This window comes from Corvus cornix, chromosome 3 (genome assembly GCF_000738735.6).
Source record: "Corvus cornix cornix isolate S_Up_H32 chromosome 3, ASM73873v5, whole genome shotgun sequence".
Lineage (NCBI taxonomy): Eukaryota > Metazoa > Chordata > Aves > Passeriformes > Corvidae > Corvus > Corvus cornix.
In genome coordinates this window covers 23,267,378-23,284,197 of record NC_047056.1, presented here as the reverse complement: position 1 = coordinate 23,284,197, position 16,820 = coordinate 23,267,378, and the positions used below count along the sequence as shown (strand labels likewise).

General features: G+C 39.8%; 2 protein-coding genes across 10 annotated transcripts in view; both read left to right on the top strand.

Annotated features, from left to right (window-relative positions):
* The window catches only part of TRERF1 (transcriptional regulating factor 1), a 100,981-nt gene extending 97,336 nt beyond the window's left edge, over positions 1-3,645 (top strand). For all 8 annotated transcript variants that reach the window (XM_039570001.1, XM_039569999.1, XM_039570004.1 and 5 more), the window contains one exon: positions 466-3,645. In XM_039570001.1, coding sequence (XP_039425935.1) covers positions 466-787 — 322 coding nt within the window. In that variant the 3' untranslated portion in view covers positions 788-3,645. The remainder of the gene's footprint in view (positions 1-465) is intronic.
* On the top strand, positions 2,324-12,657 carry MRPS10 (mitochondrial ribosomal protein S10). Of its 2 annotated transcripts, none has more exons than XM_010393651.4 (7): positions 2,324-2,436; positions 7,440-7,498; positions 7,606-7,678; positions 8,734-8,873; positions 9,355-9,463; positions 10,553-10,642; positions 10,907-11,673. In XM_010393651.4, exons 1-7 carry the CDS (start codon positions 2,350-2,352, stop codon positions 10,991-10,993), a joined length of 645 nt encoding a protein of 214 aa, XP_010391953.2. In that variant the 5' UTR covers positions 2,324-2,349; the 3' UTR covers positions 10,994-11,673. The 2 variants fall into 2 exon arrangements, with proteins under 2 accessions (XP_010391953.2, XP_039425940.1); XM_039570006.1 differs by lacking the exon at positions 2,324-2,436 and adding an exon at positions 4,320-4,371 and having other exon boundaries at positions 10,907-12,657.
* The last annotated feature ends 4,163 nt before the right edge of the window (positions 12,658-16,820 follow it).

The window sequence follows — 16,820 nt, the reverse complement described above, 5'->3', positions numbered from 1 at the left end:
TGCCCCTGCAGTATTTACTCCTATTTTCCACTTACCTGCTAGAATTTCTACATCTGACATTCCAGCTTCCTGCTTCATCACAGACTTGGATGTGACAGTGGGCAACTTTTTCTGTGTTTCTGTGCTTGAGTTTGTCCATCCTAACATGGATTCCTCCACTTTCTCCTTGTTGTGCAAGATGGTTGTGAAACTGATGCAGGGAGAATTAGGATGTGCATAGATACTGAAGCTGGTGTGGGAGCTACAAACTACCTCTGGCAGAGTCAGAGTAGGCCATTTTGATACCATCAGGATGTATAAATCTGGTAATATGTCCCTGAAATTCACACCATGGATTTGCAGACTTCACTGACTTCTATTTCAGGACAAGGAAGCAAATGTACTGATAAGTTGTTGAGTCTTTTTTGGCTCATTTCATCAAAAGCAGTGCATTTTTATCTGACTTTTTTTTCCTTTAAAATTTAGGGTCTTTTTTAAAATCAAAAGCCGCAATGCTCATATGAAGACTCACAGACAACAAGAAGAACAGCAAAGGCAGAAGGCTCAGAAAGCTGCTGTGGCAGCAGAAATGGCAGCCACTATTGCAAGAACTACTGGGCCAGCTGGGCATAGTTTGATCCCCCTGGATCACATGAGTCTGGTTAAACATGTGGAAAATGTTGGTGACATTGATGACGATGTTGTTCCGGATCTGGGTGATGTCATGGAAGAGAATGAAGTTATGGATGCTGACCTCTTACTGGATGATGAAGATCCAGATCTACTGCAGGATGATGCTGAGTTGTAAATAAAGTTGTTTGATAGACAGCTACTGAGCACACCCTGAATGGATCAATCAGGAAACCTGGACTGCTTGTTTATTCCCACTGATTGTAAACTACCTGTTGAAAATTATAATTCTTTTATCCAGGTCTAGAAAAAAAAAATCTGCTTTTTTCCCTTTTTTTTTATTAATTTGTGTTTTGGGGGAAGAAATAAATAATTGGTACAAATATTCTTATAAGGTGTTTTTATCTGAGCTCTTTTTGCAGATAACTTCCAAGGCCACTAATTACAGAAGTTCATGGTTCTGCTATCAGTTCCTACCAGATGGTCCTGGTAGAATCTTTAGTCTTTAACTCTTCCAAGTTTCATTTTGCCCCAATTACAAGAATAAATTTCACACACTTCTGATGAAACTTTTTTTTTTGCCTATATTGGATAATTTCCAGCATCTTCTAGAGAGTAAATGTCATCTCGCTTAAAGATATGATTACATTATTTGTCTTTGTGCTGCCATTTTAAGGGAGATGGAGGAAAAAAAAATCTGGTTTAACTATGAAAGAGTTAGTAATATTGCAGTTCATTTTCAGTTCTGTCCTGGTTACACAGGATGTTTTAGACCTTCCATTTTAGCAAGGTTTTGATCTGCTGATTTTAAAATGACCTAAATTCAAGGATTGAAGAAGGAAAATGATTGTACTGTGGTTCACATCCTCTGATGCGAATATTGAATCAGGAACACTGCCTTGGTAATGAGATTGCACTGGAAATATTGTCCCGTGACAATAGATCACACTGTGGAATAGCCATCTCAGTGGTTTTAGGGGAGTGTGTGCTTGAGCAATGCTTGCTCTCTCACCAGGCAAACACAGGGAAGTATTCTTGCCATTGGAAAAGAGCCTGATACACTTTCAGCACCTAGGTATAATGTGTTATTCTTGTGCCATTTTCGGTCCTCTTCATGCCATCAAATTCAGCTGTTGTTTATTTATTATACACATACTGCAAAGGTGAGTTGATACTGCTGTTTAATGACCATTTCTCCTCCCTTAGGTTCAGATCTACGTGCTGGACACCTGACACAGTATATATAAATTTAGATTTGGTTCTCTGATTAAATAGGATATTGAAAGAATTGTACTTTGCAGAATAAAACAATTAAGGAAGAAATGGAGTTAGGTAGAGTAGACTTTTAATTACAGAATACGAATGCTGATTGCTGAGCTTTCACAGGCATCAGCAGTGATCTTCTTGTGAATTTTGCACAGTAGAAGAGTATTGTTAACTTTATAAAATATTTTATAAGACTTATTTGAGATCTTCCAGGCTTCAGGTTTGTTTGGAGGTTTTTTTATGGGTTGGGTTTTATTTTATTGGGTTCTTTTTGCCATATTCCTAATTTCTTCAGCAGAATCTGAGGGATGGTGGGTCTTATCTTCTACTGTCTTTCATCCTTGTTTAACTATGCAAAATGAGGGTAAATCATGGCACTTTTATAGGTGTACCGGACCACACAAGTTCACAACCAGTGGGACTTACTGACAGAGAGAGGTGCCTTCTCTGTCAAAGCCAAATATGTGAAGCCAAATGACCTCAAGCTTCTACTTAAGGTCGAATGTTCCGATACTAAAGAACCAACCCTTCAGGAGAATGGAAATAACTTCTCAGTTTCCGGTCAGTGAAGTTCCCGTGTACATGGTTGTTTTAGTGTTTTGGGGGGTTTTCCAGAGGTTTTTGCAGTTGGTTTTGACCAGTGGGTGGAATTTCACTCCTGTCACATAAGAAGTGATGTTCTCAGTCATTGCACCCTTGAGCTTCAGGAGATCAGGCAGCAGCAGCCTTTTCTTTCCCAACCTGCCACTCAGCACATTCCCCAGCCGTTCGTTCCTGTCCATGCTGTGACATTTTACTTTTACAGGGGCCATATGCAACCCAGGTTCAGCAGACTGGGTGCTCAGCTGTGTACCACGAGCAAGACTCACTGACAAAAATCTCATAGATAGTGCAAGTCATCATGGTTTGCAAAGTGGAGGCTTTTGTGAGCAGTAAAATGTGTTGGCTTTCAGGAGCCTCTGGTAGAAAACAGCCCAGCAGAGTCTACTCTTTCTCTCCCAAGCTTGTATAATTTTGAACTTTTAAAGATCTTTGTGAGAATGGCTCTGCCGTGGAAAATGGACATGTTTTCAGGTTCCTGGTGGGAAAAAACTGTTTAAGCAAAATGATGATTGAAATCAGAGTTCTGCTTGAAGAACTGAGTGGAATACAGTAGAAACTTAGCTTGATTCTGAAGAGCAGCTCTGTATTAAAGAATCTACAGTGGCACGTTTTAGTAACAATTGGACAGGACCTGTGCTAAACTTAGTATCTATAAATATATATATATATACACACACACACATACACATGCCTGGTTAAGTAACATTAATCGGGTGCTGTTTTATTGTACAGCCAAAAAATATAATAGAACAACAATAACCAAAGAAGCTATTCATCAAGGAAAAAAAAGAAATGCACATTTCCTAAGCAGTACATGATTTAGGCCTCAAACATTGACTTCATCATTATTAAGTGTTGCATTAGCTGATGTTAAATGTGCTGTTCTGCCTATTTGTACATGAGTTGAACTTAGTTTTGTTTCAGAAAACTTTTTTCTTGTTGATGGTTGATGATGGAAAACTATTCAATATTGAATTTAGTCCTCTTTGATAAAACCTGTACATAGAGAAAACATATTTTATGAGAAAAATCTTATTTTCAATATTTAACTGTTATTTTATTAGAAGATGGTTGTGTAAATATTTTAGGTGTTTTAGTGTAAAAAGCAGACTGTAATTTTAGGTGGCAGAGGAAGTAACAAAATAAAAAATATATATATACATTTGATAGAGCTTGTGATCTCTGCTGGTTTCAGATTCCCGTTGTTAGCATTTGACTTGCACACAGCTTAATTTCAGGTTACTGCCTACCTGACTGTGTGTATTTAAGGATGGTTTAGTGGCATAAATTAGTACTTGTTTATTTCCCCACCCCCTATAAAGATTTGGTACCTATCAGAAGGTGTGTTGTATTATTAACCACTATGCGTATGTATAAAAAGAAAGGGGTTTGTTTATGTGCCATTTCCAGTCTTTTTTATATTTCGGTAAAATACAGTCGGATGGGTTTTGCTCTAATGGGCTTGTATCCCTTGTTAAAATATTTTTGAGAGCGGGGAGAAGGTTGAAACCTAGGGTTCGTGTAATTGGTTTTGCTTTTTTTTATTTTTTAAAGGATTCCTAGAGAACAGGACGGGAGCGCCTGTGAGGGGACCGGGGGCCGCCCTTGGCGGGAAGCGGCTGAGGGGGAGCCGCTGCTCCGTCGGTGCTGCCCTGAGGCAGCGCTCGGGGCAGGCGGGAAGCGGGGTGGGGAGCCCACCTGGGACCTCGTATGGCTCGTTCGGCGCCGTACGAGCTCCGAGGTCGCCTCCGCACCCCCGACCCCCGTGGCCTGAGCCCCGCAGCGGGGAAAGGAGGCGAGGGAGGCGGCCGCTCTTCTCCTTCCGGGCGATGGAGGGCGGGCTGGGGCGGGGCCAAGATGGCGGCGGGGTGGCTGTGGCGGCGGCTCTGTCAGGTGCGGTGTGTGGCGGGAGAGGGGAAGCGGGAGCCCCGTCCTCCTCCTCGTCCTTTTCCTCGGCGTCTTTCTGAGGGGAGTGGGAAAAGGGAGCATGGCAGATGTTATCCTTCGGGCTTCGGGAGGGTTGGGGCTGTACAGCTTGGGACTGTGTCTCTGCGCGCCATCATCGTGTGGCGGGTCCACGGAACTCTTCCCTGCAGTTCTGTGGATTTCCCGCAGTTAGCCCGCATGGAAGGGATAGTGAAGAATAGGTGGATTTGGAGGTCGTGCTAGGCGAGTTTCTAATCTTAAAAGTTTCAAAGCTTGGAAGTTACAACGTAAAATATTAGGAAAGCATTTCGCACTGGCAATGTTTGCTAGTTTGGACTTAAAAACAGTGATTGCTTCCTCTCAAATTGAGAAAATTGGATTTTCTAAAGCCCTAAACTCTCTTCTGTGTATGCAGTTTTCTGGACTTGCTTTTCAGGCATCTGTCTCCCCCTGACACTTCAGAGGCTCTCAGCCAAACAAAATTAAGGCTATTTTGCCCTCGGAGATGGGTAGTTACCTTTTGTACAGTCTTGGTTCACCCAGGAAGTTGAATTCTGTTACGCTGCAGTCTTTGAGTGTCTTTTCCACCTTCTGTGATGGCCATTAGCAAGAGCACATCATTAAATCAGGGAATTAAGCTGTTAAAATAAACTTTCCTGCCCACTGACTGCCACCTCTACCACCTAAGGTATTCAGTGTATCATTTTGTAAAAAGTTAATGCAAAATTTAAATAGTGCCTTTAATTTGATGTTACAAAAACTTTTGACTTGATGCATATCTGCTTAATTAGTAACAAAGGGAGATGGCATGTGGTGGGAATAACATGCACAGTCATAGGATATTGGAAAGGCTGCAGACCTTAGTATGTGGGATGGGACTCTTACTGCTTCATCAGGTTTTGTTTTATTCATTTTTGTTGCACGAAGACTGAAATTTTTGTATCTAAAACCACATAGCATAATACACTATGAGTGCATATATCTTTGTATGTAAATAATAAATCCTTATTACCAGGTCAAGCAGTTAAAAGTAAAGAATACATGGCACAGACTGCTTACACACACACATAAAAAAACCCAAAACAGATAAAAATTTTAGTTATGATTACAGTTAATAGCCTCACATTTGTTATCTGGTGTCAGATTCTGTGCCATGTACTTGCACAAACAGTTTAAGGTCTGTACTGAATACAGTCTTTTATGCTCATGGGTCTCTCTGCTTCCTGAAGTGGTGTCAGGTGATTGTTACTGTACTTCATAGTGGCAACGGATGGAAGGAAGGCAGCATTCTGACTTCAGAGAGAGAGAATTGAGGTGCAAATGTCAACTTAATTTTGTCACAGAATCATAGAATGGCCCAGGTTGGAAGGGACCTTAATGACCACCTAGTTCCAACCTCCTGCCATGTGCAGGGACACCTTCTGCTGTATCAGTTTGCTCGGAGCCCTGTCCAACCTGGCCTTGAATACTTCCAGGGATGGGGCATCCACAGCTTCTCTGCACAGCCTATTCCAGTGCCTCACTGCCTTCACAGTCAAGAATTGTTTTCTAGTATCTAATCTACCCCTACCCTCTTTCAGTTTGAAGCCATATCCCCTTGCCTTTCATTACATGCTCTTGTAAATAGTCCCTCTATTTTATTAGAGTCACTAGAAAATTATCAGCTGTATTTCATTAGTTTTAGGCAATAAGGCTTAAGTGTAGTTCCCAACATAAACTTTGAAACTTTCTGAATGATTATTGACTACAGTGGTGAATATTCAGTGCTCCTAAAATTGCTTATTCTGTCATGCACTTAAGGAATGTAACAGTAGTGCCCCTGTGAAGGTCTGGATTTAAAAGGATTGCTTAAGGGGAGGCATTTGTACCACAGTCAGCTTGGTAAACAGAAAACTCTCCTGCCTCTTCCTGCAGTCATCTTCTTTATTGGAAGCAGCATTTGTAGGATAAATAGTGACTGAAGCAGAATTACTTCAAAAAACAGCTTTGTTCACTGCTGATGTATAATGAATGTATGATGCATACTGGAAAAGGTTAGGGACCTAGTAGCATCATAGAGTTATGCATATCCATGAGCAGCTACAGTAAGATTACCTGGAAAAGTGTAAACTCTGGCTGTTTTCTGGTGTTTTGATTAGACGGTCACCTATATAACTCTTGGGTGGGATATCTGTCTCTCTCTTGAAGCTGTGACTCCAGCATATGTCAAAAAAGAGCATCAAGGGGCAAGATAATTTGGCTTCAGCGTTCTGCTACAGCCCTGAGGTTCTGTTAAGCAAGCAAGAGTTCCTTTTCTTCACCCCTCAAGTAGTCTATAACTGTGCCAAATTAAGAATTAGTGGAAGGAAGCCACATAATGTTCTGAAGGGAACAATTACTCTAGTATGAAAGATAGCACTGTTGCATGATTAACAACTATATTCCTTTTCTAACACAGAAAATCATGTTATCTTTTAAACATGATTCATTTACTTGTAAGAAGTATGCCTATTTAAATGTTCTCTTCAAAAGAACAAGTGTTTGAAATCACAGGGAACTTTTTTTCTGAAAAAACAGTAAATTTCCAGATAAATTCACAAGTTGAATTTTTGCATTTATAGGCTACTGATTTCAATTGCTTTTACAAGTCCTACTTAGGCTTGTTACTTGACAAAACTTATATTGTACTGTGAAAGTAAAACTAAAGAGAAAATATTGTTGTATACAGAAATGGTATTCAATGCCATAAAAATGCATTTTTCTGTTAAAAATATGCTTAGTGATTGCTATTCAGGTTCCTCAGTAGTAAGTGCATACTGTTACTGTGCCCTTAACATGCTTCTTTTTTTAGGTGCTATTGTATACTGAAATACATTTCCATGCTCCTGTTTTCCTGTGTTTTCCAATGGAGCAAACTTCCTAGTGTGTCATGTCAGTGCCTAGGAATGTGCTGTGCTTGATGTGCAAAAAAGTAATCTTTAATCAACCTGTATTAACTGGCTGCTTTCTGGTTTGGGGGAAAAAAACCCACAACATAAATTATCTGTTTTATACAGGGATCAGCTTTTCCTGTCAGTTATGCAAGCAGAATTATGCAAAAGCAGTATTTTCTTCCGTAAGTATAACAGCCCCTCCTCCTTCCGCTGCTCCTCCATAGTCCCTGAAAAAATAAAATCCAGCTTTAACAATTTATTTTATGCTTTCCCCATGATGTATTTCTAGGAGCTCCAACTTGATGGGAGCACAGCTGGCTGGATCCCATGGTGATACACAGGAGCCTAAGATTAATCCTTTGGTGAGTGTTCTGTAACACAGTGTTTTGTATATTGTCTTAGTAATAAACAGGGCATCCAGAAAAACTTGAATTCCTTTCTTGCAGCTTTTTAAAGTTCTGTCTTAGTGATGTCAAATTTGTCATAGAGAAAGAAATTATTTAGATTATTGGTACTTGAGATCTTCTGGGTTCTTTTTTTTCCAACAAGATTTCTGTAGCTCACAGTTGCCTCTCAGTAACTTTGCCCCTTTTCAATGCAGCTGTAACTCTATGAAATACCAACTTTTTGGCCATATTCAGTTCAACACCTGGGGCACCTTAGCAGCCCTTTGACAAGGGCTTCAGAGACATCTGACAGGCAGTATTAGATCTACAGTGCTGATCCAGCCTTCCTGCTGTGTCTGGTACCTGCTGGATTTGGTGTGCTGGGCTGCCTAGGAGTGAACCTCTGGGAAAATCAGCACTTCTGCACTCATTAAGGCTCTTCCAGTTGATCAGCAAGCCCAGACCATCAGAAGTTGAAGCTCTAACTGAAAGTCATAAACTTGAACTTGTACAAACATGAAGGATAACACACCTGGGGAAGCCTACTGTGTTTAAAGTAGTCTTAGATCTGACTTAGTAAAGTGAGAATTCTGGTTGTTGTCCATAATGTTCTATTTAATTTCCATACCCAAGCAAACTCTTAGTGTTTTGGGTATTCACACACTGTTATTTACAATACAAATATTGCTGCTCCAAACTTGCTTTAACAATGAGTTCTGTTCTTCTCATTGCTAGTGTTGTCCTCCTTATATTTATCTAGCATTCCTTTTTTGGACGAAGAAATTTTACACAAATGTTCAGAAGTTAGGTATCTCCTCACACTTTGCCTTCCCTGGTATAGTGAGACGTACCTGTCAGTCAAGGTATTATAGTCAGACTCTGTTAGATAAACTAAAATAAGCAGCTCAACAGGTTGTGGGGTGTTTTTGCTCTGTTACAAATGGGGTATGCAGGTTAAGGAAATATGCAGTGCATGCATTAATTAAGGAGAACATGATGTGGTAACTCTTGTCTGTTCTTCAAAAATGCAGGTATCTATTTCAGATGAGCCAGAAACACTGTACAAGAGAGTGTCCATTTTAGTTAAAGGCCACGATAAAGCTGTGTTGGACAGCTATGAATATTTCGCAGTGCTTGCAGCTAAAGAACTTGGCATCTCTGTTGAAAAAGTGTAAGTAACTGATCTGTAGAGTGATACAGAGTCAGATGCTTCTTCTGTCATCTACTGTAATTCAGATCCTCTGCTTAGAAGTCTTATTTTAATTTTTTTTTAAGAAATGGCTATAATCTGACATTTTTTTCTCAGATTGTAGATCTAACACTTCTTTGATGGCATGACGGTGATGAGAAAGCAGCAGCAGTTCTGCGCTCAGCACTGCCATAGTGGAAGGGCTACATGAAGGATACTGACTTTGTATTTTATGTACTTTCAGTACAGCTGTCAGCGTTGTAGCTTCCCTCACCTAATGCTGGTTAATACCTGAGTGTTAACCATGCCCATGTCAGTTAATAACAAACTGTACCAGTGTTTCATATTTCCTTGTAGTCTTCTAAACGTCAAGTAAGAACAGAGATTTCAGCATAATCTTTCAGATAAACTTGTGTTATCATCCTTTATATAACATGAAAGTTTCTTTTTCTTCTTTGCTCAGAGATAAACCCCCAAAGACGATAGAACGACTTACACTTCTCAAATCCGTACACATTTACAAGAAGCACAGAGTTCAGTATGAAATGAGAACACATTACATGTGTTTAGAGGTAAGAAAGAAGGAAAAAAATTGTTCTAGGTGTACAGTTCAAAGATATTACTAGCATGAGTGAAAATGATTTGGGGAGGTGAATGCAGGGGAGTATTGGAAAACAGCTGACCTAGTTACATGAAATGCAACACAAGTTACATTCAGCCTACATAATTTTTGGACCAAAAAGTTAATTTTGACCATCATCTTAACAGCTGAAAGAATGACTAAAGAAAATAAGGTAGAATTGAGGGTTACCTTTAGTGTGTTACGCTCTTGGTTTCCAAAAATCATTGGGATGAGAGTTTTCTCAGGAAGGGAAGAACATCCAGCTAAATCATCGGCATTGCCAGCCAAGAAGGGTTCTATTCTTTGTTGTTTGGTTTGATGTTTTTGAGCAGACAGACTTTTGTCCTATGCAGCATCATGTGGCAAGCTAAAACTGCATGTAGGAAATAGAAGAAAGGAAGCACAGACAAACCACCAGCTCTGTGGCCGATGACACAGACATCTGTATGGTTTAGAAGGCAGCTGTGGTTGACTTTCTTAGAAGAAACGTTTACTGCCAGCATTTTGTGGCTCCTGGGTGTCTTTCTGTGTATTTGCGCAATGCTTGGCAAAAGGGGACTTTAAGTCCCCTGACATGAGTGCTATACAAGTAGCTGCCCACAGACCATAAGCACTATTTTTGCCTTCCAGGAAAAACTAAAAGATTGGTGACTGAGTGGGACCAGGAGAAACTAAAAAAGCAGTATTTCAGTGGCACTCTGGAGTTGCAGGATTTTTAACAGGCTTGAACTTTGAGAGTATACAACAGCTGGTGATTCTTGCATAACCGGTTGTTAATTTCATCTGATCCACCACTTCCATCATAATCAATGTATGTGATCCCAGGCAGCATGTGGAGTTCTGTGAAGTAACTACTTCATACTTGCATGAGAGCTGAGTACAGGTGAACTGCTTCTGTTCAGTATTATGGAAGCTGCCTTCCCCTAAGATGGTTGGTCCCATAGCAAGGGCTAAAGAAGCTAGGGCAAACTTGTTTTAAAATTCTGTTTGAAGTATTATTAATAGTAGTTCATTAAAAAAAAAAATCTTTCTGTTTTAGTTAAAATACCTAACAAGCAGTACTGCTGCAGTTTACTTGGAGTATGTACAACGAAACTTACCTGAAGGGGTTGCCATGGAAGTGAAAAAGGTCAGTTTCCACCCTACATTATTTACGGTTACAAGTCCTGATGCAAGTACCAGTCACTACTGAAGTCTTTAGAAAGTCAGCCGAGAAAATGGGTGTAGTTTCATAGGAAAATTTTCCAAACTACTATAAAGAGGCTGTATTGCTTGGAAGTGCCACTAGGTGGCATTTTAAATCTGATACATGTCTCAAACCAGAATAAATAAAGCAAAGTAGTTAGATGCTAGCTAGCAGGTCCAGTAAATGGTTGTTTTTCTTTCCTTTTAGACTAAGATAGAGAGAATACCTGAACACATTCAGAAACCTGTTTGGGATACACTGCCTCAAGTAGAAGAAACTGAAGTAAAGTCATGAGCACACCAGGTACTTGGCTCCATTAGTACTGAAATTCATTGCTCCTATCAACCTAATTTACTGAGACAGTCCATCGTTAAATAAAGGTTCTCTTGTAAAGAAATTATATAAACTCTTGTTTCATTAAGTTTTTCTTGCTCGTAACACCAGTACATGTAGACTGACCTGCTATGAAGTGAAGAAGTTTGACTGTGTTCTGTGATCAGTGACTATGGTCATTTATAATAAGTTTGTAGAAAGGTAAAGTTTATTTTTACTTGTATATATAAAAGTGTGTGTGTGTATATATATATATATATATAAAAATTCACCATCTCCTTTTGATAATACTAGATGGCTTCTGGACACTGAAATACTTGCAAATCCACTTCATGTTTGTGTAGTATTTAATATTGTGGATGCCAGATTGTTATCCATTTATCAATTTTGGATAAACTAGTTTGTTGGATAAACTATTTCCCTTCTTTACTTATTTTCTCCTACTTATACCACATTTCTCCAGTTTTGCTTCCTGCCACATTTCTTACAAAGTGCCAACAGCAACACTACAACCATTGCTTTAGGTCTTGTCTCAAGTAGTCTTACTATTGACCATCTCCTCTCATTTTCAGTCAGAAAATTTGTAGTTGCATTTTAGAGGAAGTTAATAAAAACCCCATGCTTCATACCATTTATAAACATCAGTGTTTGAGCATGCTCTATTGTATTCTTAGGAGTCAGACTTCCAAAGTTTAAATGATCCCTGTCTGAAGTGCCTGCTTTTGCATCCATACAGCAAATTTGTAGGAACAACAATTTAATTCCCTTAAACAAAGGCAACGTATGCCACATGGGATGTTCTGTGCATCACAGCAAAGCTGTGTGCTTCCCAGGAATGTGCAGCACATTCCTGCCTTGCTAGAACTCCAGTTTGAATATGAAAGAGTCAAACCACTGGGACTTTTGCTGAATGTGTAAATTCACACTTACCTCCTAAGGAGAGAGGGAGAGGATTTTCAGACATGAAACTGAACTAAATCCCTAGGATCAGTTCAATATCAGTTCAGTGTCACTGCCTTTTTTTATGAAGGAAGGATGAAGAAAAGACTTTGCAGTATGCAGTAGCAAAGCTTGACTTCAGTATCCAGTAGCCTGCAGTCTCACCTTGTAATCAGGACACAGATTCTTAACACTGCTGCTCTCCCTGCTGGCTGATAATGCATTAGCCTCATGTAACAAACAAGTCTAACATGAGTCAGTCATTCAGAGGAGATTTTTGGATGTTTGGTTAAGCTAATGCTTTGTCTTTCTGGATGGAGTTCTACTGTACATGAACTAGGGCAACAAAAAACCTTCAATGTAATTTCCTTTGCTTTCCCTCCCCCTGTAATCGCAGTTCCTTTAAGATACAGGAATCAGAGAGGTGTTTCATTTACAGAAGGAATATGAGAAAAGAAAACAAAACCTTTCAATGCAAACAATTGTTCAGGTTGGTGCACAGAGTACAGGTAACGATTCTCTTCTGCAGCACTTTTGTACGGTAGAAGGAGAGCAGTCTGGGATTTGGGGTTTGCATACCTGTCTCATTGTTCCAAGTTTCTAGTTCTCTTAACAAAATGTACCTTTCTTTTGAAATGCTATGCATTGAATTACAAGAAACACCAGTAAAAAAAGTGGAAATTTAATTCTTTCTACTTCAATAAAATGCCAGTAGATATTATCAAAAAGCACACAATCAGTGTATTGCATCTGCTGATGCAAGGTCTTTCATACATCAGCACATTGTTATCACTCATCTTTCATTCCCCCCACCATATAAATATTAAATCTTCTTTGCCTTGGTATTAGAATATGTTTCCAGTTTAAAATAAGGGGTTTTTTTAGTTTAGCTACTGCAAATACTTATAGGGCTTTATTCCCAAGCCATTAGGGTACCCAAGTTTCACCTTGTGCTCAGATAAAGTTATGGTATCTACATTATGGAAGACACAGTGACATAACTGAGTAACAGACTCCAAACATGTACAGCAACCTCAGATACCTGGAACTGACTGGAGCCGCTTTAGCCTGCAGTAGCAACACTGCTAAGAAATGAAAGAGCAGAAGGCTTAGTTTGCCATCAGAAATCAAGTGCAGTGATGAAACTTTCTGACCAAAACAATCATTCTGGCATTACTCAGGAGGGAGTTAAAAAATTAAAATATAGGTTAGTTTGGTAGCTACTTAGGAAAAAAAGAAATTCTAATGTTTTAAATAAGATCAATTTTAAAAGGACCGATTCTTCCTAATGTTGGCACCCACTCAAATGTAGAGAAAGTCATAACACAGATTTCTTTATGCTTTTCTCTAGCATCTCGTTCAAATCCAGCCATTTATTTAACCTGTCCCAATGCAGGGTATCAAGGCTTGGAAAACCTTGCCTTACATTCTCTCTGCTTTCAACAAACTGGGTGTGGATGTACTGCAGAACTAGTTGGAAACGCTGAAAAGAGTTTTTTCTGGGTGCGTACAGAAAGCTGAGGGCTAAGTCCCCATCCCTTTCCTTGACATTCAGTTTTGCACTTCTGGCATACAGGCTTGCAGTTAAACTCTCTACTGCATTAGATACGCTTTTGCAGAAATGATCATGGGGTTTTTTAAGCTAATGTTGCTATGGACAACACATGGATTCCGGCAGCTTATGTGGTTAGCATACCCTGGATCTTTCTAAAATGCTGGGGCCCCCTCTTCCCCAACAGACTAAAATTTTAAGATCTATTACATTTTAGATGCTACCTTATTCTCGGTATTCTGTATTTCTCCAGTGTGTAAAGTTGGTAGTTCTCTAAAGAAGATTAATTCATTATGGAGTTTTTTACATTGGCAATGTTTTATAGTAACTGCAGTGCAAGGAATTACAGCATCGTTAAATATATCAGCCATTTGTCAAAAGAATTGCAGCTTGATTTTCAATGACATCACTCAAAATACAGTTCATACTGGCAAAAACAACCCCAACAAAACAGTGGCGAAGCACTTTCTAAACTTAGTTTCCATCAGCAAAATAAGAGTATTAGGCTAAATATGGCTGAGAACAGATGTAGAATACAAAAGCCCCCAGCAATTCTGTTCTGAACTAAATTAGTTTTGCTTAATAATAAACAAACAAGTGGCTTGAATACATAAGTAATAAATATTTGCCTGGATAACGTTTTGTTGATGATTAATGCTAGAGAAAGGGGGATAAAGAAGTTATAAAAATCTGTCATGCAGGGATGAAGAAAAGCATGAAAGTGAGTTGCTGTGAGACAAAAGAGTGAAGGCAATAAGCCAGCAAGGAGGAATCTGTTCTGTTCAGATTAGCAGAGTTCTCCAAAATAAAGGAAGTGTCTTTTATAAACCATCTGTTTCTGGAATGTCATGCAGATAAAAAGTGCTCAAGATACACAGGTAGCAGCAGCAGCCTTCTGCTGACGGGGTTTAGTTGCAGTTGCTGACAGAATGGGGTCAGCAGAACAGATTTCAAATAATGCAAGCTTTTCTCCTTCCTTTTCTTTCTAATATTATTGCTGGAATCAGAGATGCTGGTACATCAGAAGTCTGTAAAAAGAACATTGCTGGTGATATATTAACCATGTTAGCAACTAGGAGATCAAAGGTAATTTTACAAGTTCATTTAGAAATTTGATTTCAAACTTTCAAGTGGAGAGATCTAATTTAAGAAAGGGCTTATCATAAAACTGGGTGGTTACACATTCACTGGTCTATGAGCATCACTGCTGCTTTACTGCCCGTGCCTTACCACAGAGAAGCTGAGGTGTTCATCTCCTGGGAAACACACCTTCTAAGACACACATGAATGGCACCACAACGTTTTAAGTAGTTTAACCCTAAACACCAAATGCTGCCCAAGTAGGATCCTTCTCACACAAGGAATGGGGAGGAGGGAGGAAGGAGTTGAGCAGAAAGAGGGAAACAGTTCCAGGAATATCCTTGGTTTCAAGGGTTAAATTGAAGTCAGGATGGAGAGAGGAAAAGGGAGTGACAGTAGACATCAAGCTACAGAGCCAAATCTAAGCTCCTAGATAAGCTTTCCCATACCAATGAAAAGAAGTGTGAATAAGTGGCCACAGAAGCAAGTGTTGGCATTCAGAACATCACAAACTAATGAGATTAATGCATTTTTAATTTGTAAGGCAATATTAAAAAGCAGACTGAAACTCCACAAAGTAGTGTGAAGTATCATCCTAACCAGAATTTTGGAAAGAGTGTACAAACACTGGAGTCCAAACTATAGCCTTACTATCACCAAGGCCCTATAATTTTCCCTTTCTAAACACACAAGAATACAATCTGCAAAGAGTTCCTGAGCTCTCCTGATTCAGCTCTGAACAGACTCCTGCTCTTCCTGCTGTGTTAAAATGCCAAATTATAAGTCAACAAGAAACAATTTAGCAACATAAAAATATACTGGCTTTTTCACACTCCTGACAGAGGTGGGATTGATTGGCAATATTTTTCCTCTTACAGAGTATGGCTGCCAACTTCACCAAAAAACCCTGGTAGTTGGAAATAATTTATTTTAGTCAGTTGTTACATAACATGTTGGCTTTGACAGAACCTGCCAAAGGAATTTCTGCTGCTGGGCACAGCCAACTGCTGCTGCTTTCTGTGTGCTGCGGGGTACTGGGTAAAGCAGGTCGGTAGAATGGTTTGGATTAAGACAAATTCCTGCACTCCAGAGGGGTTTACTGAAGAGACAGACCGTGGGATTAACAACACACAGGAGTAACTCCTGGAGGTTTCTGTGTAACTGAAGTGCAGTTAATGTGCTTGCTTGCTTCAGTCAAATCCGTGGGTGCTCTCGGGTCAAGAGAGTCAAGCTACAATCCAAATGCTAAACTGTTTTTCCCTAAAATATTCCATGCATGCCTCCACCCTGTTTGGAATGACATTGCTGTCACTTAGTTCTTGTATTCCCAGAGATAAACTGAGACCTATTATATGTGCTTTGCACATTACAAAATCATTTATAGCTCTTCATTACTAAAGATCAGAGGAGTTTCAGCTAGGTCATACAGAAACACAGGGATATAAGGAATATAAAGAACTTTAAAGCAAAGAACTGAGTTTGAATTTACTTTATTTGACACAATGTAAGGTCATTTCTGAAAAACTGTTTGTCTCCATATGCAGAAAAGCACTCTTAAGCAGCGCTCAGTAAGATACAGCAGTGTGACATGTTACAAGAGCCAGAATTTAGTCTGGTTTCATTTGAAGCTTTCGATTTTACCTTTTGGAATAAAGCAATCTGAACATTAAGGACTTGTGTTGGGTCTCTTCCTCTAGCCTTATTATAGAGGTTTTCCCAGAAAATGTGTAGCTTTTAGCAAAGCACTGCAGATCATGGGTCAGTTGGGAAAGAACCTGTAGCTCAAGTAGTGTGTACCTGAACAGGCCATGTGCAGTGTTCCCCAGGGTCTGGAGAGGGTCAGTCTCTTAGGTAGGTCAGGCTGCATTTAGATCATCACTGCTTCTGTAGCCAGGGATCGGAAGTAACGTTGCATTCGTGCGTAATGATTTGAGAATTAAAAATTTTCTTCATAGGAGTAAAGCTCAGTGCTTCCTCTCAGTGACTTTTTCTTGGGCAAACAACAGAGCTTGTCTAATCATATCTCCCCACATGTACCCGGGAAAAATGTTATACACAAAAGCTTGAGGCTGCAGCGAATCCGGTGCAAAGAGAAACACAGCAGGTCTTCAACATCTCTCGTACCCACCCTCATTACAACCTCCGCTCTGTCAGCCCGAGGCAGTGCCGGGGCCCGGGTTTGCGGGGCCCGCCCCGCTGTGAACACGCTGCTCGTCA

What these genes read in the sequence shown, in the direction of transcription:
- MRPS10 (XM_010393651.4), top strand. Translation starts at nt 2,350, where the DNA reads ATGACCTCAAGCTTCTACTTAAGGTCGAATGTTCCGATACTAAAGAAC. An exon ending in CAAAAGCAGTATTTTCTTCC is followed by an intron (nt 7,499 to 7,605) that starts GTAAGTATAACA and finishes ATGTATTTCTAG; the next exon opens with GAGCTCCAACTTGATGGGAG. An exon ending in AGCCTAAGATTAATCCTTTG is followed by an intron (nt 7,679 to 8,733) that starts GTGAGTGTTCTG and finishes TCAAAAATGCAG; the next exon opens with GTATCTATTTCAGATGAGCC.